Source organism: Capricornis sumatraensis, chromosome 15 (genome assembly GCF_032405125.1).
Source record: "Capricornis sumatraensis isolate serow.1 chromosome 15, serow.2, whole genome shotgun sequence".
Taxonomy (NCBI): domain Eukaryota; kingdom Metazoa; phylum Chordata; class Mammalia; order Artiodactyla; family Bovidae; genus Capricornis; species Capricornis sumatraensis.
This window is the reverse complement of record NC_091083.1, coordinates 29,065,768-29,087,831: the sequence shown is the minus strand read 5'-3', so window position 1 is coordinate 29,087,831 and position 22,064 is coordinate 29,065,768. Positions and strand designations below refer to the sequence as shown.

The 22,064-nt window shown below is 37.8% G+C and overlaps 1 protein-coding gene across 1 annotated transcript in view; it reads right to left on the bottom strand.

The window, feature by feature from the left end:
* The window catches only part of GPR158 (G protein-coupled receptor 158), a 301,443-nt gene that overhangs the window by 265,939 nt on the left and 13,440 nt on the right, over positions 1 to 22,064 (bottom strand). The window contains exon 2 of the mRNA XM_068987841.1: positions 3,225 to 3,330. Within this exon, the coding sequence (XP_068843942.1) occupies positions 3,225 to 3,330 (106 nt within the window). The remainder of the gene's footprint in view (positions 1 to 3,224; positions 3,331 to 22,064) is intronic.

The window sequence follows — 22,064 nt, the reverse complement described above, 5'->3', positions numbered from 1 at the left end:
TGCAGGGGATCCTCCCGACCCAGGAATCAAACCCACATCTCTTACGTCTCCTGCACTGGCAGGCAAGTTCTTTACCACTGAGTCATCTGGGCAGCCCAGACGGACCCATACCTCTTACAAACACCAATCATGTCAAGTACGTCCCAAAACAAGTCAGTTAACACAATGCTCCTTGGGGTCTGTAACAAAAGATTTGTGACAAGGAACGAAAGAGAGCCAGTGCAGATGAAAAACACCCTGAACACGAGCTTTGTTTTAGTTTTACCAAGCAATAAAAACGTCAGAAGCCAGTTCCTAGTCTCCAATTCACATCACTACAGAGAAGGACCTGAAAGGCTACCGTTACTCCTGAGTCCGAGAATGTGGTGTAGACCAGCAGCAGTGCCTACAGTGACCAGCACCAACTCCAGAACCTGACAGAAGCCCCACAGAAAAGAGTTCCAGTCCAGCCCTGTGTCCATCAGACTATGCACCAGAGGCTGCAAACCTAGGACACCAAGATCTCCTACTCCCAACACTAGGACCTCGGCAAGTGAGGGGCTCAAGGGATCCAGAGTTTAAGTCAAACAGGCACTTTGTAGATTTAGTGTTTGTTGATGTTATTTTTTGATCACTGAACCTTCGTACAACATTGTCAAATGAGATTCACTGAACTGTTGGTTGTCTTAGAGGGTGAGTTTTTCATTTTTTTCCTATAGGAATTGAATAAATACAATGCTGCCATATATAAAGCCAAAAGTTACACATTTCACCCTAATCTCTGTTTACCAGAACAGAGGATAATATTTTATCTTGAAATAATTTAGTTTATTTGACAGCTTTAAAAAGACACAACCCACAGAAAATTGATAAGCCTGATGTAATGAAAATAAATCAATCTTCTAAAAAGCCATCCAATAAGACCACCTAGTCAAATAAACAGATGTGCTATAAGGAAAAAGAAAACTACATCAAGATTATTGGAGGCAAAGCAACAACTGTAACAGACTGATAAGCAAATATCTCCTTGTTTCTGGACAGACTGCTGATTGAACCCCCCAGGAACACCATTGAAACGAGGCTATACAGAAATGAGCACACACAGATCAATATCCACAATCTGACACTCATGCAGAGAAAAATTCCACCCTGGCTAAAAGACAAAGCTATGAAGCTCTATGCCGCTGGCATGGAGACAATAGTCAGGCTAAAGACATTTACTGAATCACTGACCGAAATTCATATGTTTAGAAACGCCAGAACCATCCAAAGGGAAGTGGGAACTCAGAAAAGTTCAAATCCATAAGAAAAATAGTGAGCGGAGGTGAAAAGAGTATCCTGATCTCTGTGACCTGACAAGACAGAAATACTTCATTTACATAATAAGGTCCCAATTGGGAAGAAGGGAACAACGAAGGCAATGAGGGCGGGGTGGAGGGTGGGCTATGTGGAAGTATATCGAGACGTGGGAGTCAGGGTGTGTGGGTTACTGAGGAAGTGGGGGCCGTGGGAACATGGTGGGACTATGTGATGGGCTCAGAGAGATATAAGGGACTATGCGGGTTCCTAGGGAGATTAGGGGGTGAGAGGGTTGAGGGATATTGCGGTGGGAAGAACAGAGGGCAGATGAAGGTGTGTGTGGAATGTAGGGGGGATGTAGGGATGGAACTGGGAAAGATTATTTGGGTCATGGTGGGCTACAGGGAAATGTAGCAAAAATTCAAATTGAAGATGTAGATTACTACATTTATAGGAATATCCCCTATTTTCAATAAATCATGCTGACTTTCCTCATAAATTCATGGACTCAAAATAGAGACAGCTGAAGTATTTAAGGTCAGGAGTTTTAGTGTACATTTGTTTTAGAGTATTTGGGGACTTGAGAAATAAGATTACTAAAAATAAAATGATGTTATCACATGTCACCTCTGAAATTACAGAATATCAGTTGATACTAACTAAAAAGGACACAAGCACCCAAATACTCATAGCAGCATTATTTACAATAGCCAAGATATGGAAACAACCTAAGTGTCCATCCACAAATGAATGGACAAAGAAGGCGTGGCATATATTATATACATGTATATACAGGCTTCCTCGATGGCTCAAGCAGTAAAGAATCCCCTGGAGGAGGGCACAGCAACCCACTCCAGTATTCCTGCCTGGAGAATCCCATGGACAGAGGAGCCTGGTGGGTTATAGTCCACAGGGTTGCAAAGAGTAGGATATGACTGAAGTGACTGAGCACACCCAAGCACACAATGGAATACTACTCAGCCATAAAAAGAATGAACCGTTGCCATCTGCAGCAACATGGATGGACTTGGAGGGCATTATGCTAAGTGTAGTAAGTCAGAGAAAGACAAATACTCTATATTATTTAAATGTAGAATCTAAAAAATGCAACAAACTAGCGATTATAGTAAAAAAAAAAAAAAAGAAGAAGCAAACTCACAGATTCAGAGAACAAACTAGTGATTATCAGTGAGGAGAGGGAATGAGGGAAGAGGCAATATGGGGGTAGAGGATAAAAGGGTTATTATGGGATTATATGAAATCATCTGTGTTAAATTTGACCATTGTGATGCACTACAGAATTTAAAGACTCTTTCATTCAATTTTTTTAAAAAAATGTTTTTTTAAAGACAAGTGACAGTCTTATTTCCAGACGTATGATTTCTCTGCCTGTCCTTGCCAACTGGAGTTCCATGAATTAAGTATGGACAGGAATTGAACATTGCAAAAAACACACCAAATACACACATCTCCTTTCCAGTTTCCTGCGAACAGTTTTCTCCTTCTTCTCAGTATCTCCTGGCTATACTTTCTCTATTGCTTTTCTGACAGATGGCAGGGTGTCTGAACAAATAGCATCAATGTTTCAAAAACCATCATATTCCATAAAATGAGCATAATTTGGTTGACCCCTATTGGGATGGTTTCTCACTTCATGGCTATTTTAATTTCCAGCTCATTTTGAACAATAGTGTGACTTTGACTAAAGCCAAGCTTCAGACATAATTTTAGTTTCAGCCTTCTCTTAGTCCCCAAATGAATAGTTATTCTGTACAAATTTCATTGTCTACTCCTCTTTCAGTTCATTTGGCAACAGTCAGGCCTGCATAACAGATTTTTTTCCGCAGTAAGATACTTCTTGTTCACTTACACACACAAATACAATCTACTCAGAAGTAATATGTTTCTTAGCTTCTGATTTGAGAACTGAATCTCCATTTTCTTACCTCTGAATTATTAAGGTGACATTTGTGAGTTCCTGAAAACCAGCCGTCACTTGAACACTGGTCAATGTCCACCTTCTGAAGATTTATGTCTACTTTCATGACACCCCTTAAAACAGAGAAAGACAAGAAGAACAAATTACTCTGAGTCTTTACAATTTCTAATTCTGTGTTCTAACCTAAAAATCAGACAAATCAGCACAAAAATGCACTGAAATTCTCCAAATTGCCCACTCATACTCATCTAAAGTGTGCCAGTGTAGGTAGAGACAATAGAACAGAAACAGCAAGTTATTAGTTTTGTGTAAGCACCAAAGGCGGGCTCTGTACTGTTCTCTGTTTCAGCTCTCTGTATAATGCCTGGCACACAGTAGCTGTTCAATAAGTATTTGTTGATTGGCTGACCTCCAGACAGGATTACTCTGGACATGGTAGCAAAGTTGACTCTGAAATAATACTTGCTCCCAATACCTCTTTTGTCAAAATTAGATTTTTTTAAAGCCCTTATCTCATTTCTTTCTACTCCTACTCCCCAGTGCAGGGCCAGGAATGGGAAGTTTGGGGGAAGGGAGCAGGAGGGAATAAGTTAAGAGGGGAAGATAGGATCAGAAAAAAAGCATCTCTTTCCTCAAATTCCTTGTATTATAGTTCTTCTAGCTACAAAACACACACACATAAAATAACAAAACAAATGTAAAAGCTATACAGCCAAAAATTTTTACATTTAAAATATTAATTTAAAAACATCAGTGATTACATTGTGCCAAACTAAATCACCTCTCAGAAAAGGAATATGGTACAACAGCTAATTCAGGAAGCCTAATACCACATGTTACGACTCATTTTTCTCATGTGTTTTCTCCTTTTAAACTACTGTGAAATTTTCTGACAGAGTTGGTTAATGTCTTTTGGGCTTCATCGAGAGTGAAGAAATCATTTACTTTTTAAGGCTGTTTCCATTCTTTTCATATTAACCTGTGACAAAGTATATACTACACTACCTAGTACTACCATACTTAAAAACAGAGGCACAGCAAAACCTGATATCGGTATTTAGTTATCCAGACAACCCAGGATATGTGTAAGTTCAGTTTTCAGAGGATCACTCAAAGGAAAATGCAAAAATTTATCATAAAAAACTTAAGAGAAATAGCTCCAGTTTGCAAAATACTACCGCTGTGGACTATAATCCCATAAAACAAATACTATTCATGCAATAAAGAGCTAAATTTCCAAGTAGTAAAAGTGAGTCACTCAGTTGTGTCCGACTCTTTGAGACCCATGGACTGTACAGTCCATGGAATTCTCCAGGCCAGAATACTGGAGTGGGTAGACTTTCTCTTCTTCTAACGTCTTAAAACTATTTGCTCTTTCAACACATATTTATTGTCTGGTATATATACATATCAAGATAAGAGAAGCCACGGTCTCTCCCAAGAAACCCCAAAGGTTTAAAACGTCTTTAAAGCTATTGGAATATTTCATAGAGAATGGATGCTAAATTCTGGGGAATGTGGAAAGTTAACACTTGGGGTACAACAGGCATTCTATAAACACTGGTTGACTTGCTGTCTTCACCAATCAGGACTTCACATAAAATTGTGTTCCACATATTCATGCCAATCAGGCAAGCCCACTCCAGACTCTACTTACGTCTTTTGAAAATAATATATTCAGCTTTTCATTCATTTAATAAATTACTTATCAAGCATCTACTATGAGCCAAAATTATTCTTGGCCTCTGACATTACTAAGCTGAAAAAAAAAAAGTACCTGCCTTCACGAAGTTTAACTCTAGTCAGACAAATAATAAACCATGGCCATAATAAATAAGTATTCTTCCTCGGAAAATTTCATGAATAGAGGAGCCGGATGGGCTGCAGTACATGGGGTGGCAAAGAGTCGGACATAACTGAGCACACACATAATAAACAAGTAAATTACACTTAGTAATACAAACTAAAAAGTGAGATGGAGGGGAAAAAACTACCTTCAAGTAGGTAAGGGGGATGGACGGGAGTACAGAGAAGGTTAAGATTTTTTCAAAGGGTGGTCAGGATAGGCCTCACTGAAGTAAGATTTCTAATTCGCTGGTTTAAGGTACAATTATGGGCCGTTTTGTATCCACACAAAGTTACCAGTCATCTTCTTCTATGACATAAAATTTCCCACTGAACTGTGTCCGCTACATTTTGATATTCTTGAACAGCTTAGGAATGTAAGTAGCAAACCAATAAAAATATATATTTCTATTCCACAAGTTTTCTTCCACTAACCGCTACACTTTAGTCACAAAATAGTGAAGATCTCAAAACCCTCCAGAGCTGGCTTAGGAACAAGGGCTAATTAGGGATTCCAGAAGGATGCAGTTACCTCTGGTCCCTTCCCTGAGAAATCTGGTTTAAGAAACTGGTATCTTAAGGGCTAGAGTTTTCCGCCTTTTCTTTTTTTTAATTCCACATTCCTACACGACAACCAAAAAGTCACCACAGACCTCAAACCAAGTTCACAATGCTCCCAGGGCTCAACGCAAAACCACCAAAGGTAATGAGCCATGCGCTTACCAGCTGGGAAATCAATGCTGACTCATCTTCATTAGTACCTGGGCCTTGGCGCCTGGGGAGCTACAAAGCCCTGGGGAAGGCACCGGCACTTTCTGCAGGGGAAGTGGAAGTCTGCGAGACTAAGTTGGAAGAGAAAGTTCTCCGAGTGGCGAAAACCGTGCAGCCAAGTGCAAACCAGACGCTCAAAAACTAAAAGCCTCACGCATGCGCACTGACAGGGCTTGGGCCTGGGAAGACCCACACTAAGCCTGCGCCGCTCTCCTGAGCACTCTCTTCTGAGGCGGATGTGCTGCTACCACATCCGGTGAGCCGACACCACTGGGAAGCGCTGAGGGCCGGAAGTTGCTGATGTTTGGTGGGTTCAAGACTGGAAGACGAGGGCCAAAAAGAGACTGGTAAGTGGTCTCCAGAGAATGGAAAATATAGCAGATAACGTTCCCCAAATCTTTGGGTGCTTAGTTGACCTGCAGACTAGCTTTTTTCTATCCTTGTTTCTTTTACTTCTAAAAGGCCTCAAGGCCGAAACAAGATTCATCCGCCAACCAGGTTTGGAATTTGCCTAACGTTCTCTATCTGTGTATGGGCTTTCGTCCTTACAGTTACCTGGTAGATAACTTGTTTGTTATGAAATTCATCCCCCAAATCAAAACAATTTGTCAAGTTCCTTAAATTCTACTCCCTTCAGGTACCTTGACCCTTCCCCTCCATTTCTGCTAATCCTGCCTCGTTCAGACCTTCTTCATCTCTCATGGAGCTAAAAAATTTCTGTTATAGTTTACTTATTTGGTCCTGCCTGGCATTGCTCCAATGAAGGTGTCGATTTGTTGGCCCTTCTTTAAGAAAGGTTTAGCGTCCTTCTTTAAGAAACAAGTACAAAATCATTAATATTTATTTTTATCATAATATGACCCTTTGGCCTTACGTGTTTGTGTGACTACTGCTGAATGGGTAGTAATTTCATTACTAGAAGGCTTTTCTGTACCAGGATGGCTAGTGATAACTTAGACGTGATGACAAACTAATTTAGTATGTATTGTTAAATAATTCAGAACTTCTGCTTAACCAATTTCCAAAAATGCCCACAGCCCAGGGAAAATGTAATGGAGGGAAAATTATAGTAGAAAGAGACCATTTAGTAATATATTCCTTTTGCAAATTTTACCAAAACAAAAAACAAAAAAAAAACTGCTGACCACAAAATTCATTGTTAGTGCTTGATCCAGGACCTTAGAAAGTTCCCCATGCAAGCAGGGGGCCCTAAAGCTTAAGCATCAAATGCTGCTATTTAATCTTTAAAATATGTAAATATGATCCTCACAGTTACCTGCTTAAAATCAGTATTTCCCACTCTCCTGAAGAATGAAATCCAAGTTCCTTGGTATAACATTATATCCAGGCCCCTCTTGTTTCTGACTTCTCCATTCACTCACTGACATACATTCTTTGTTCTAGACAATTCAGAATTAGTCTGAGAGGTCCTAAATAATTCATGTTATCTCAGAAAATCATTCTGTTATAGATACCTTTATACCTGAAGTCCTTTTGCCTAAGCTGTGCTCTCCTTATTATAGCCTCTCTCTGGCTCTTTTCTAAAACCTTTCATAAACTACAAGTCTCATTTAGAAACTACTTCTCTATTCTCTGCATGGTATGCTATGCTTACCTTTTTCATACCATTAGTACTCTCTATTATAATATTTGGTTTTTAATGATTGTTTTTCCCATGGCAAAATTTCCATTGTCTGTGTCTTTTTAATATTTTCCCTCAGCCCCTAAATCAGCCCACCCCAAAAATTAACCCTGGAAAATGGCAGATGCTAGAGAGATGCAAATAGTAGCTTAAAAACCATGACCAAAAAGGGAGAGAGAGAGTGAAAACCCGAGCAAACAGAAAACCATCATGGACTGCTATGGGCTAATGAATGGAAAGAAAAACTGGATAGGTTGACAGAAAGTTTTGAAATTCTGCTTTTGTTTCTTCACCATGTCACCTTGGGCAATATTTTTCCTTTTTCATCACTACAGAAATTGACAGTAACATCCCATTAGTCAACATTGAAGGGGAATCAGGGCAGAAGTTCAGTCAAAATTAAAGAGTTGATAAAAACCAGATGCTGGTAGACCAGCTGCCCTCAGTGGTTTTCTCCAAACAATAGATGATCAGAACAAGGTTAGACAAAAACCTAAAACTTATGGCACTGGCTTTGGGTCCAGGCAGAGGCGGAAGCTGGAAAGGCCTTAAAAGAAATGGTTAATAAAAGCGAGAACATGGTGAGTCTTAAAGGACAATGTAGAAGTGATACTGGAGACAGGGGGAAAAAAGCAACCTTTGTTGTATAATAGTTGGAAGTTTGGCAAAGCTGTTACCTGTGAGCAAATGAACTTGTGGATATGGCCAAGGAATGTTATAAGTAAAATGCAGAGAGTACTATCTGGCTTTTTCCAGCTGACTGTGATGGAATGCAAGGAGAAAAGCATGAACTAAAGAAGCACTACTTGTTTTTTGTTTTTGTTTTTATTTTTGCTTTTTAATTTTTTTAATTGTGGTGAAATAAATATAATAAAACATACCGTCGTAACCATGTTTAAATGTAGTTTAGTAGTGAAACTGTCAGTCACTCAGTCATGTCCAATCCTTTGTGACCCCATGGACTGCAGCCTACTAGGCTCCTCTGTTCATGGAATTCTCCAGGCAAGAATACTGGTGGGGTAACTGTTCCCTCCTCCAGAGGATCTTCCCAAACCAGGAATCAAACCCAGGCTTCCCACTGTAGACAGATTCTTTACCAGTAAAGATTCATTTGCCATAGATTCTGAGCCACCAGGGAAGCCCACAGTTTAGAAGTATTAAGTATGTCATATTGTTCTGCAAACAATCTCCAGAACTCTTTTCATCTTGCAGAACTGCAATTCTGAATCCATTAAACAAGGGAATTCACCTCCCCTTCAGTGTGAGCTTAACTTAGTGATTCATTTAGAATAAAGTATGGAAAACAAAAAATAGTAACTTTAGAATGGACAAACCTGAGAAACCACACTATCTAAGTGACCAAGGTTAACATCACCAGTAAAAAGACATATTGATACTATGTACTCTGTGGTATAATGCAGTGAGAAGGGCATTTTCCCTCTGTAGTTTTCTTCCCAAGTGCCCCTAACCTCAGTCTTAAGAGAAACCATTAGACAAGTTCAAATTAAGGGATATTCAACAAAATAGTTTACCAGCATACTTCAAAAGTGTCAATTGGTAGTTGATAATGTAAGAGAATATGGTTTAAAGGCAAGAAATGACTGAGAAACTCACAGATTGGAGAAGACTAAGGAAATATGAAAAGCAAGTGATATATTAGTTTGCAAGGGCTGCCATAACAAAGTACCCAGACTGGATGGCTTAAACAACAGAAATTTATTTTTTATAATTCTGGAGTCTAGAAGTCCAGGAGCAAGGTGTCAGTTGGTTTCTTTTGAGGCCTGTCTCCTTGATTTGTAGATGGCTGTCATCTCTCTGTGTCTTCATACGATCTTTGTGTGTTCTTGTGTCCTAATTTCTTCTTATGAAGACACAAACATCTTGGATTAGGGCCCATCCTAACAAGCTAATTAACTCTTTTAAGATCTTGTCTCAAAATACAGTCACATTCTGAGGTGCTGAGGGTTAGGATTTCCATGTGTGAATTTTGGGGAAACATAATTCAGTTTATAAGATATGATAACCTATTTGGATCCTGGAAGAGAAATAGAACATTAGTGGAAAAACTGAGGAAATCAGAATAGAATCTGTAACTTAGGTAATAGTGTTGTACTAATATGAGTTTCTTAATTTTGATCATTTCATGGAAGATGTTAATGTTATAGGAAGTTTGGTGAAGCGTATTCACCTAGGTAAGGTAATGGAAACTTTATTATCTTTGCTAATCTTCTGAAAGTCTAAAAATATTTCAAAATAGTGAAAAATTTTAGTTATAAAAAACTAAATTTCTTTGAGAAAATAAATGAAGACTCAAGAATTAAAGAGAAAATATGCAGACAGGAAATATGCAAATAAATGCAGAATGGATACAAAAGAATTAAAAAAAAAAAAAAAAACTACCTTAAAGACTTTGTGTGGATCACAACAAACTGAGGAAAATTCTTTAAGAGATGGAAATACCAGACCACCTTACTTGCCTCCTGAGAAACCAGTATGCAAGTCAAGAAGCAACAGTTAGAACTGGACATGGAACAATGGACTGGTTCAGAATTGGGAAAGGAATACATCAAAGCTGTACATTATCACCCTGCTTATTTAACTTATATGCAGAGAACATCATGCAAAATGCCAGCCTGGATGAAATACAAGCTGGAATCAAGATTGGTGGGAGAAATATCAATAACCTTAGATATGCAGATGAAACCACTTTTATGGCTGAAAGCGAAGAGGAACTAATGAGCCTCTTGATGAAGGTAAAAGAGGAGAGTAGAAAAGCTGGCTTAAAACTCAACATTCAAAACACAAAGATCATGGCATCTGGTCCCATCACTTCATGGCAAATAGATGGGAAAACATGGAAACACTGACAGACTTTGGGGGGCTCCAAAATCACTGCAGATGGTGACTGCAGCCATGAAATTAAAAGACGCTTGCTCCTTGGAAGAAAAGCTATGACAAATGTAGCCAACATATTGAAAAGCAGAGACATTTTTTTGCCAACAAAGGTCCATCTAGTCAAAACTATGGTTTTTCCAGTAGTCACATGTGGATGTGAGAGTTGGATCTTAAAGAAGTGCTAAAGAACTGATACTTTCAAACTGTGGTGTTGGAGAAGAGTCTTGCATCCCTTGGATTGCAAGGAGATCAAACCAGTCAATCCTAAAGAAGATCAACCTAGAATATTCACTGGACGGACTGATGCTGAAGCTGAAGTTCAGTACTTTGGCCATCTGATGCGAAAAGCCGACTCATTGGAAAAGACCCTGATGCTGGGAAAGAATGAAGGCAGGAGAAGGGGATGACAGAGAGTGAGATAATTGGATGGCATCACCAACTCAGTGGACATAAGTTTGAGCAAACTCCAGGAGATGGTGAAGGACAAGGAAGCCTGGTGTGCTGCAGTCCATGGGGCCACAAAGAGTCGGACACAACTGAGTGACTAAACAACAACATTAATTATTTTCTAAAAGTTACCTGAAAGATGACAGTTAAAAGTTCTGACACCCTATATTTTTTTAGTGATATACTAGAAGTTGAAGGAAATGCTTAACTTAGTAAAATTTGCTTCTATCAACTCTATACTTTGAAGGAAAAACTTTTTCTTTTAAGATGTTCTCTTGAAATCAAAAATGTTTGTAATCACTGATGCTGTTTAACATAGTTACTGAAAGTCACAAGCAATTCAAGAATTCTAGGCAAAAAATGAGATGTAAAGATCTGAAGAGAAAAGAGTAAACTGTCATTGTTTGTAGATAATATGATCCTTTAGTTAGCAGTAAAATCAACAGACAAATATGAGAACAATAAGAAAGTTCAGTAAAGTTGGTAGATACCAGATCAGTGTTCAAAAATCTGTATATACACGAACAATTTCCAGCAAAAAGTTATAACTAAAAATATTCCATTTAAAATAGGACAGAACCCATTATGTTAGTAGTTAACTTAATCAAGAATACACAAAACTTTTATGGAGAAAATTTGAAACTCTAATGAAGGACAAAATAGATGATCTGAATAATGGAAATACATCACATGCTCTCAGGGAATAAGTTACTGTATTAAAAATGTCAATTCCCATCAAATGGAGCTATAAATTTTATGCAGAACCAATCAAAATTCTATATCGATTTTTTTTTTTTTTTAGAAACTTGACAGCTTTCTTTAAGTAGAAAAATAGAAGCTGTGAAAAGGGGAAAGAAGGAGGCTTTAGGCTTTGCCAAAGCAAATATTGAGACGTACTACCCAACCATGGAAATAAAACATAATAGTACTGACTAGGGACAGACAACACACAGGGGAAGCAGTGCAAAAACAAAATAGAGAACTCAGAGACATACATATGCACATAAGACACTTGTATGTGTGATAAAGGCTGATAGGAGTAGAAACCTGGATCACTAAATAGATAAAAATAAGTGGATCCCTAGCAAATACCATGTGCAAAGGTGAACTCCCAGTGTTAAAGATCCAATTGTAAAAGGTAAAACTTTAAAGTATTAGTTGATTATAAGAAAATAATTTTGAGGCAAGGCATTGAAAGATCTCATAAATAAAACCAAGAACTATAAACTGTAAGGTAAAATTTTGATTAAGTAAATAACATCAAAAATGTTAAAAAATTCCACTCAAGGGGAAATATTATGGTCAAAGTTACCTGAAAGATAACAGATTGGGCTATATTGAACTGTCTAAAGTTGACAAGGAAATAATATCTAGAACCTCTTGAAATACAACAAAAATATAGAAATCACAGTAGGAAACAGGCAAAGGCTATAAGCAAGCAGTTCAATAAAGAGCAAGCCCAACAAGTTTACAAGTACATGAAATGATACTTAAGCTAATCAGTAATCAGAGAAATGCAAACTAAAACAATAGTAAGATGTCACTTTACATTCATTAAACTAACAAAAACTTAGAAAGCTGTATAATGCCAAATATTGGCAGGAATATGAGGCTATAGGAGCCCTTATGCCTTGCTATTGGATATGTAGACTGATGCAGCTTGTCTAGTGAGCAATCTTGCAATATTTTGTAAAATTACATTTACCCCTCCTTGTGACCCAGAAATCCTGCACTTCAGTTTATCTCTCAAGGAAATTCTCACACAGGTCCCTAATGGGGCATATAAGCTTACCACAATGTCACTGTAATGGCAAGGAACCGAAGACAATCTGTCCATCCCTGGAACTAGACAATTTCTACATACTATGCAGCAATATACCAGTTCCCTGGTGGCTCAGACGGTAAAGCGTCTGTCTACAATGTGGGAGACCCAGGTTCGATCCCTGGGTTGGGAAGATCCCCTGGAGAAGGAAATGGCAATCCACTCCAGGACTATTGCCTGGAAAATCCCATGGAGAGAGGAGTCTGTTAGACTACAGCCCATGGGGTCCCAAAGAGTCGGGCACGACTGAGCGACTTCACTGTCACCTTGCAGCAATAGAGTACTAGGCAGCAGTAGAGAAATAGACTGGTTGTATACATAGCATCAGGAAGAGATTTTTAAAACAGAATTGTATAAATAAAAAGCAAAATAATGAGAAATATAGAAATCATTTAACTAAAATGACTTCTTTATAAATAGTACATGAAAGGAAGAGCACATGTCACAGGTTCATTGTTAATGGGGTAGGATCAAGGAACAGAGACTTTTAAAGGGGACAAAGAACAATTTCCTTTCTGTTTCCATATAACTGTAGAAGACTTTAGATTCATCTTTCAATCATCTTTGGGTAACTTCCTCATTTGGGGCTTCTTGTCCTCAGAAATGCCCACCCAATGATCTCTAATCATTTAGCTCAAACCCATCATTACAAGAAGTAGAAGAGAATCGAGAACACAGTCTGATCGCCTCTAGAGTATCTTAAAGAACTTGACGACAGTCTGTCTCAAAGCAAGAAAATGTTCTCCTCCCCCACACTACTTTGCAGCTGACATGTCCAGAGAAGCCTGCCAAAACTTTACATAGTGACAAATGTCTTCCATCTGTCTGGCTTCTTGTTCTTGGAAGGCTTTTTGGTAATCAGGTCACACCTTCCTTGAGAAGATCTGTATATTTTTTGTGGAGAAAATAAGTTTTGTTTTAAAAAAAGAAAAAGAACCAATAAATATAAAATGAAGTAAGGTCAATCAGAATGTCGTTTCTTCACCCACAAGTATACAGTCTTTGTATTTCGGGGCTCTTGAAGATGATCCTTTTTCAAAGTTAAGTCCAGCACACATCTTAAAAGTGCTAGGGTTTAAGAGTTTGATAATAGATGATTGTCCTCCTGAAAAATGTATTTTGAGTTTGCTGCTTTCCCAAAAGTAGCTGACTAATGTCTTATTTTACAGTTTTCCTTTACTGGAATAATTTTGAGATACATTGTTTCAATTTTAAATGACAAGAGGACAGTTTATTTTTCAAACACATCCAGTCTTCTTTATATGACCTCTTTGAATATGGCCGTTTCTAAATGGGGTAGAAACTCCCTTGTCAAGAAAACCAGTACAAAGAGATCACCTGTATTGACCCATTATTCAAATAACAATTCTATAAAAGAACAAATATTTTTACTCATTGATAGATGAGGAAAATAGGGTTCAGAAAAGTTATATAATATGTCCAAAGACAATTTTTTTAATTGCTAGGGAGGAAAAATTAAGAACAAAGTGTATTCTGTCAGAGAAAATAAATGTGAACACTAATCTACCTTAAAATATATAATAACAATGTTATACCTTGAGTTTCCTGGTGCCTTCATTAAACAAGTCATTTATGTTAGTGCGTGGCTACACTATCTAAGTGAAAATGTTCTTTTTTGTTAGCAATTTTTTAAGTCATTAAATTTCTTTTTTCTCTTAGTTCTTACTCATATAGCTCTTCAAGTCAAATTGTCCATCTAATAATGTGCAGTTTTTTATTCTGAATGACTTTTTTCAAGATCCTACTGTTTTATAAAAATATTTTATAATGTTATACAAAAGGTACAAGCCAGCCATTGATAGTAATTTTTCAGAGAAAGATAGCATGTGCCAATTCTTTTGATTTAGAAATAATAACTAAGTAAGCCTATAAAGTACATTTAAAATATTCCCATTGGAATTTAAATAAAGTACTTTGGTGGTTAGATGCCCAACTATGAACTAAATATAGGACTTACTTATAGGACTTACTTGAATGCTTTGAATCATGTGTTTTTAGTTATTATTTATTGGGTGCTTATTGTGTATTATATATTATCTATACACACTCAAAACATCCTCATTGAACTTGTTATATGACTGATACTATTCTCCTAATTTTTATTACAACTATATATGGTCACTATCATTCTCCCTAAATAATGGTTGAGAAATTTGGGACACAAAGAGGTGAAATAGTATATCTAAGACACAAACCAAATAAGCAAAAGAACTGAATATGATGTCCATATCTTTAGGTATAAAGGTAATAAAACCAATCAGAAGACCTAAGTTTGAGTTCTTATTCAAGTTGGTGAATTGAGCATGTTTCTCTACCTCATCCCTCCACATCCAACTGTAATGGCAGTAAATAAATACAAGATGGAATGAGAAGTAGTAGACCAAAGATTTGACATAATTCTCTGGGATCCTACTGATGATCAGCTGGAGTGGTGGCAACCAAGCCCAGGACATGCTCAGGAGAAGGCTGGAACAGAGGCGGAAACTGCTCTTTAAGTAGAATTTCCAGAAAGATTTTAAGCTCAAAGTCAATAGGTTTCAAGAGTGAAAGTAGAAAATGAAGCAGATATCAAGGTGATGAAGGATTTCAAGTTGGCATATCCTCTCCTTGTGTGCGGTGATGGCACTTATTCTCAAGCTAAAAACAAAGATCTGTTCTATAAAGAGCTTGAAAGAAATGCCTAGAAAGAACTAAAACTTCTAAATGGTTATTAGTTCTCCCAGAGTAAAGATCTGCAGTGATCCAGAGACTGTGCGCTTCCTTCTCAGATATCCAAAAGTAAATGTTGAAAGACTGACAATCAAGGGGAGGTATACTGAGGAACCTGGCCTATACACCTGCCACAGGAATCCATGCCATCTACCTATGTATGTTAACCTAGTCCCTTGGTCATAAAACTATGACTGACAAGGGTCATATTTGAGATGAATTGGTAGTATAAAGGAGAAGAACTGGTATGAACAAGCAAAATAACCGAACCTATAACAAATAGCAATAGTTCACAGAACAGAATATAATCAATAGATATTTTAATTAATATTCTCAAAGAGAGTTAAGAAAATAAACATACAATTATGAAAAAAGAAACAATCAGAGCAAGAAAGAGTTCATGGAAAGTAAGAGACTGCCAAATGAAAACTAATTTTTCCAAAAGGTTAAAAAAAAAATCTTCTAGACTGTAAAGTTAAAAAGAGATGGAAGATGAGAGAAAAGTAAAGAAATACAGGGATCAATCCAGAAAGATGAATGAAAGTGAAAGTAAAAGAAAGATGAATACATAACTATAGAAGTTCCAGAAAGAGAAAATGGATAGCAAAAAGTAATTTTAAGCCATTATAAAAGAAAATTACTGAGTGGAAAAGTCTAGAAGGGCCAACTAAGTGGTGAGGTTGATGAATAAAAAGAATCACATCTAAACACATCATCATGAATATTCAGAACCCCAAGGAAAAAGAGAGAAGATCTTAAAAGTTTCCATGAAGAGAAAAAAACGATTACTTACAAAGATATAATAAATCAGGTTAACATCAAGTTTTTCACCAGCAACAATGAATGCTAAAAAAATATAACCATATCTTTAAAATTCTGAGAGCAAAATGACTTTGAACCTATAATTCTGTATTCAGACTATCAATCATGCATGAAGACAAAGACACTTTCAGACATGGGAAGGCTTGGAAATTTTATCTTACACAAATTCTTTCTGAAAAAGTATTTGAAATTGGGCATTAAGGGGTGGGAAGAAAAGAATTCTTGAAATAAGAGGACTAGCATCCAACACATAGTTGAATCCAAAATTTCAATAATTTGAAAATATTTCCATGATAGTTATTCTGTAGAAGGCCTAAAGCAATTGGTACAAATTCTTACTCCTTGGAAGAAAAGTTATGACCAACCTAGATAGCATATTCAAAAGCAGAGACATTACTTTGCTGACTAAGGTCCGTCTAGTCAAGGCTATGGTTTTTCCAGTAGTCATGTATGGATGTGAGAGTTGGACTGTGAAGAAGGCTGAGTGCCAAAGAATTGATGCGTTTGAACTGTGGTGTTGGAGAAGACTCTTGAGAGTCCCTTGGACTACAAGGAGATCCAGCCAGTCCATTCTGAAGGAGATCAGCCCTGGGATTTCTTTGGAAGGAATGATGCTAAAGCTGAAACTCCAGTACTTTGGCCACCTCATGCGAAGAGTTGACTCATTGGAAAATACTTCGATGCTGGGAGGGATTGTGGGCAGGAGGAGAAGGGGACGACAGAGGATGATATGGCTGGATGGCATCACTGACTCGATGAACGTGAATCTGAGTGAACTCCGGGAGTTGGTGATAGACAGGGAGGGCTGGCGTGCTGCGATTCATGGGGTCGCAGAGTCGGACATGACTGAGTGACTGAACTGAACTGAACTGAATGGGACTCCAAGAAGAATGTCTTCAACATTGTAACAAAAGCAATGTAAATTTTCTTTAACAAACAATGATTGATTAAGAAGTTGGATGATTTTAGAAGCAAGAAAGCATAGGACTCCTTTTTGTTTCTTTAACATGAAAAGGAGAGCATTGGCAACTGCATGGAAAGAAAATACGTGAAAAGTTTCCATGCATATGTGCCCAAACTAAAGAGAACATGATTTTGCACAACTGATCTAAAAAAGGGAGAGAAAATCCATTGGTCCTTGAAATTGGAACATTCTAAAAATGGCATAGATTCGTATATTCACATTTCAACTCTTAGAAGCCATTAATGGACAAAGTATGTTCTGTTTTTTTGTTTGCTTGTTTTTACTGCTGTGACAGACTGAAAATGTGATCATCTTGAATTATCTAAAAATGTTGCAATAGGATGAAGAGGGTAAAAAAGAAAACAATAGAAAATACTACTTAAAATTTATGGATAGAAAAAATCAAAATAACCAAGAGAAAATTTTTAAATATAATTAATAATATAATAGAGTACAGTAAGAAGAAAATGCAATACAAAGAAGCTGAATCCCACATTTGTCATGTCAGAAAAGCTAATGATGATTTTATTTCCCAAAATTCATAACCCCAGTTTTCCACTGATAGTGCTCTTCATTAGAGATGCACTTACATCCTTTCCTATGATGCAAAGTCTTCCTCCTTCAAATTTGTGTCCAAATGTTTATGCTGTCTCCTCTAGCTTTTCCAATCCTACTTCTGTATGTTGTGCCTCTCACTGGCAGTTTCTGAGGCAGCCCCTGACCTGACATCTTAACCCTCACCATGAAAGGCAGTACTGACATATAAGACAATATTGTCACCCTGCTTTTTTAACTTATATGCAGAGTGCATCATGTGAAATGCCAGGCTTGATGAATCACAAGCTGGAATCAAGATTGCCAGGAGAAGTAGCAACAACCTCAGATATACAGATGATAACTACTCAAATGGCAGAAAGTGCAGAGGAACTAAAGAGCCTCTTGATGATGGTGAAAGAAGAGTGAAAAAACTGGCTTAAAAACTCAACATTAAAAAAATGAAGGTCATGGCATCTGGTCCCATCACTTCATGGCACATAGAAGGGGAAAAGTGGAAGAAGTGACAAATTTTATTTTCTTGGGCTCCAAAATCACTGTGGATGGTTACTGCAGCGATGAAATTAAAAGTCACCTTCTTCTTGGATGGAAAACTTTGACAAACCTAGACAGTGTATTAAAAAGCAGAGACATCACTTTGCTGACAAAGGTCCATATAATCAAAGCTATGGTTTTTCCAGTAGTCATGTACGAATATGAAAGTTGGACCATAAAGAAGGCTAAGCACAGAAGAATTGATGCTTTCAAGTCGTGGTTCTGAGAAGACTTTTGAGAGCTCCTTGGACTGCAAGGAGATAAACCCAGTCAATCCTAAAGGAAATCAACCCTGAATATTCATTGGAAGGACTGATGGAGAAGCTCCATTACTTTGGCCACCTGATGCAAAGAGCCAGCTCTCTGGAAAAGACCCTGATGCTGAAAAAGATTGAAGGCAAAAGTAGAAGGCAGTAGCAGAGGGTGAAATGGTTAGATAGCAACACCGACTCAATGGACATGAATCCGAGCAAACTCTAGGAGATAATGAAGGACAGAAGAGCCTGACATGCTGCAGTCCATGGGGTCGCAAGGAGTTGGACACAACTTAGGGACTAAACACAACAACAGAAATAAAAGATAACAAAGTAAGTCAGAAAACACCAAATGACAAGACCTGCCAGCCACGAGCTTCAGAGAGGGGGAGACCCACAGGAAGTCTTCCTAGGCATGCTGGTGAAGGAAAAAAAAAATGCTTTGCTCCTGAGTTCTTCTGCTGTATGTGTTTAGAGAGGGTCTCACTGTACAATTTTAAGCCAGGGAGCAAGAAAAGCACCCAGCTGGTTTTTACAAGAAGTTCTAGATTTTCATTCTTCAGCCTCCATTACTGGTTAATTATTTCAGTTTGTTCATTCACAGCCAAGAGTGGAACAACTATAGATAGCTTATTCTTTGGTTGAAATCCTATCAGAGAAGTTGGAAAGCCCAGCTATTCCATACTTCCTGAAATAAGCAAGGCACTTTCAAATGGTAGTGAATATGGGAAGTTATGAATTATGGTCCTTACACTTGAAAGACCAGTAGAACTGTTTGAGGAAATAGAATGTTTACATAAAGAGACCAATTACAACAAGAGGCAGCTGCTCTCATGATAGTCCCTGTTTTAAAGGTGAGAAAACAAAGAATAACTCACGATAAAGTGATAGAGAACCAGGATACAGCCTAGTGCTCAGTACCTGAAATCTCCCTGCCTTCATGACCTGCTAGTCGTCCTACCCCTCCCAGGAGGGTCATCCACAATATTGGAAAGCTTCAGGTACCCAGCATAGCCAGCAGCCAGGTTTTGTGAACCACTAAAACTAAAGTTGCCAAGCATTTACAACTTTCAGTTCTTATTCTTAAAATCTTATAAAAGGAATTATATGCTTCAACATTATCAAATTCTGTTTACGTTTTCCCAAGTTTGTGTTTAAGTACCATCTGATTCTGAATTGTGAGGATTTTGTTTTTGATATAGATTTATCTCCTGCACAGGGTTTGGAGAGGGCCTGGAGAAGGCAATGTCACCCAACTCCAGTACTCTTGCCTGCAAAATCCCATGGGCAGAGGAGCGTGGTAGGCTGCAGCCCATGGGGTTGCTAAGAGTCAGACACCACTGAGCGACTTCACTTTCACTTTTCACTTTCATGCATTGGAGAAGGAAATGGCAACCCACTCCAGTGTTCTTGCCTGGAGAATCCCAGGGACAGGGAAGCTTGGTGGGCTGCTGTCTATGGGGTTGAACAGAGTCGGACACGACTGAAGTGACTTAGCAGTAGCAGTGGGAAGGTATTATCAGTCTTTTCAAGTGATCATGATACCCAGCCAAGTTTGGAATCAGTGAATAATGGACGGAAGTTAGCATTTACTTGAGGACTCAGGGTCTTTTTGTCTGTGCCTGTTATCTAAACTACAAGTTCACTGTAGCCACAGCTAACACAAGTGATTGTCACCACTTTCTTGGGTTTCAATATCCTCATGTGTAAAAGTAAAAATAAGTCGGATTACGTGATCTCTAAAATCCTTTTTGGGACTTTTCAGATGACTCAGTGGTAAAGAATCCGCCTGCAATGCAGGAGACACTGGTTCCATCCCTGAGTCAGGAATATCCCTTGGAGAAGGGAATGGCAACCCACTCCATTATTCTTGCCTGGGAAATCCAATGGACAGAGGAGTCTGGTGGGCTCCAGTCCATAGGGTCTCAAAAGAGTTAGACACGACTTAACAACTAAACAACAAAATCCTTTTTACTTCTACAAGTCTAATTATTCAAAAAGGAGCTTTCCCAAGATATTTACTAAAACATTGTTCCCTTAAAGAATGCTCCAATTGTTATTTGCCTCTTTCTCAAAAAAGTGGAAAGACAGATTTCTAAATAACTTTCATAGGGCTTTATTATGAGAGCCTTCTCACAAAACTAATTATTAAGTCAGTGCCTGAAACAGCTTTCTCAAAAGTTTGCCTCATCCAGAAAAATAATAATATTCGTCTTTCTTTTCATGAGCCTTGGACTCATCTCTTAACATTCACATCATTCATTGTCATTTTTCTGTAATCAGCACGATACACAGCTGCCATCTGCTCCTTTCTTGCCCCTGCAGCTCACATGTATTACATGTTTATTGATAGCACAGGAGGAAGTAGTCATGCATCAGTTTGTGCTACAGTACTTTGCACGGTAAAGCCTCAACATTCTTTTCTATCATGTGGTCGTTGTTATTTTTTAAGGTCTCTTTTGATAAGATTCTAGGTCGTGGTGGTGTTCAGTCACTAAGTTGTGTCCGATTCTTTGCGACCCCATGGACTGCAGCAGGTCAGACTTCCCTGTCCTTCGCTATCTCTCGGAGTTTGCTCAAACACATGTCCTTTGAATCATGGATGTGATGTCATCCACACTTTATCCTCTGTCACCCTTTCTCCTGTCTTCAGTGTTTCCCAGCATCAGGTCTAGATATTAATAATGTTAAAAACTCTTCTTTAAATATGTTACCATCTTATATAATGTCTATATGTCACTTATTATTCTAGGAAATTTCATTTATAATAATTTCAAATTCAACTCTAGTTGAATCAATAAAGTTAAAGCAGAAAAGAGCATTTTAGAGAATTCCTTGGGGATCCAGTTTTAGGGCTCCGAGCTTCCACTGCAGAGTGCCTGGGTTCACTCCCTGATCAGAGCACTAAGATTCTGCAAACCATGCAATGTAGCCAAAAACCAAACAAAAAAATCACTAAAAAAGAGAAAACAGAGCATTTAAAATATATATATTGTAAGCTACTAATATTCCTTTAATGGGATAAGCTCTGCATCAGCCCAATTATAGCTTTGACTTCTTGAGATAAGGCTCTAAAATGCAATCACAATCAACCTTTTTTTATAATGATTAAATCTTCTGGTATTTGATTTCTCACTACTTGCTAGAAAAGAATAATTCAGTTCTATCAGAACTGTGAAAGTGCTCCATAATAAACAGCTTCATGATAAAGTAAAACACTGTTCCACAGCATCATAGATTGTTAATTGTTTTTCATCATTTCTTTCATCTCCATTTGTTCCATGTCCCCACTCCTCTCCATCCCCTACTTTTTCTCTCTCTCTTCTCTTGGTCCCCCCAGATTCATACACATACACACACACACATATTTTCTTTTCAAAATGCATCCTTTAATGAGAGATCTCAAACATAAGACATTTAACTATATAAGTAGCAAAACTATGCTTAGCAACAAAATCTGCAGATAATTTGGCCAGATGTTCTTTTTGAGCCTTAATGACATTTAAATATAAATTAATATTCCATTGATTCATCAAAATTTTCCATTTCTTAGTCATACCATTTTC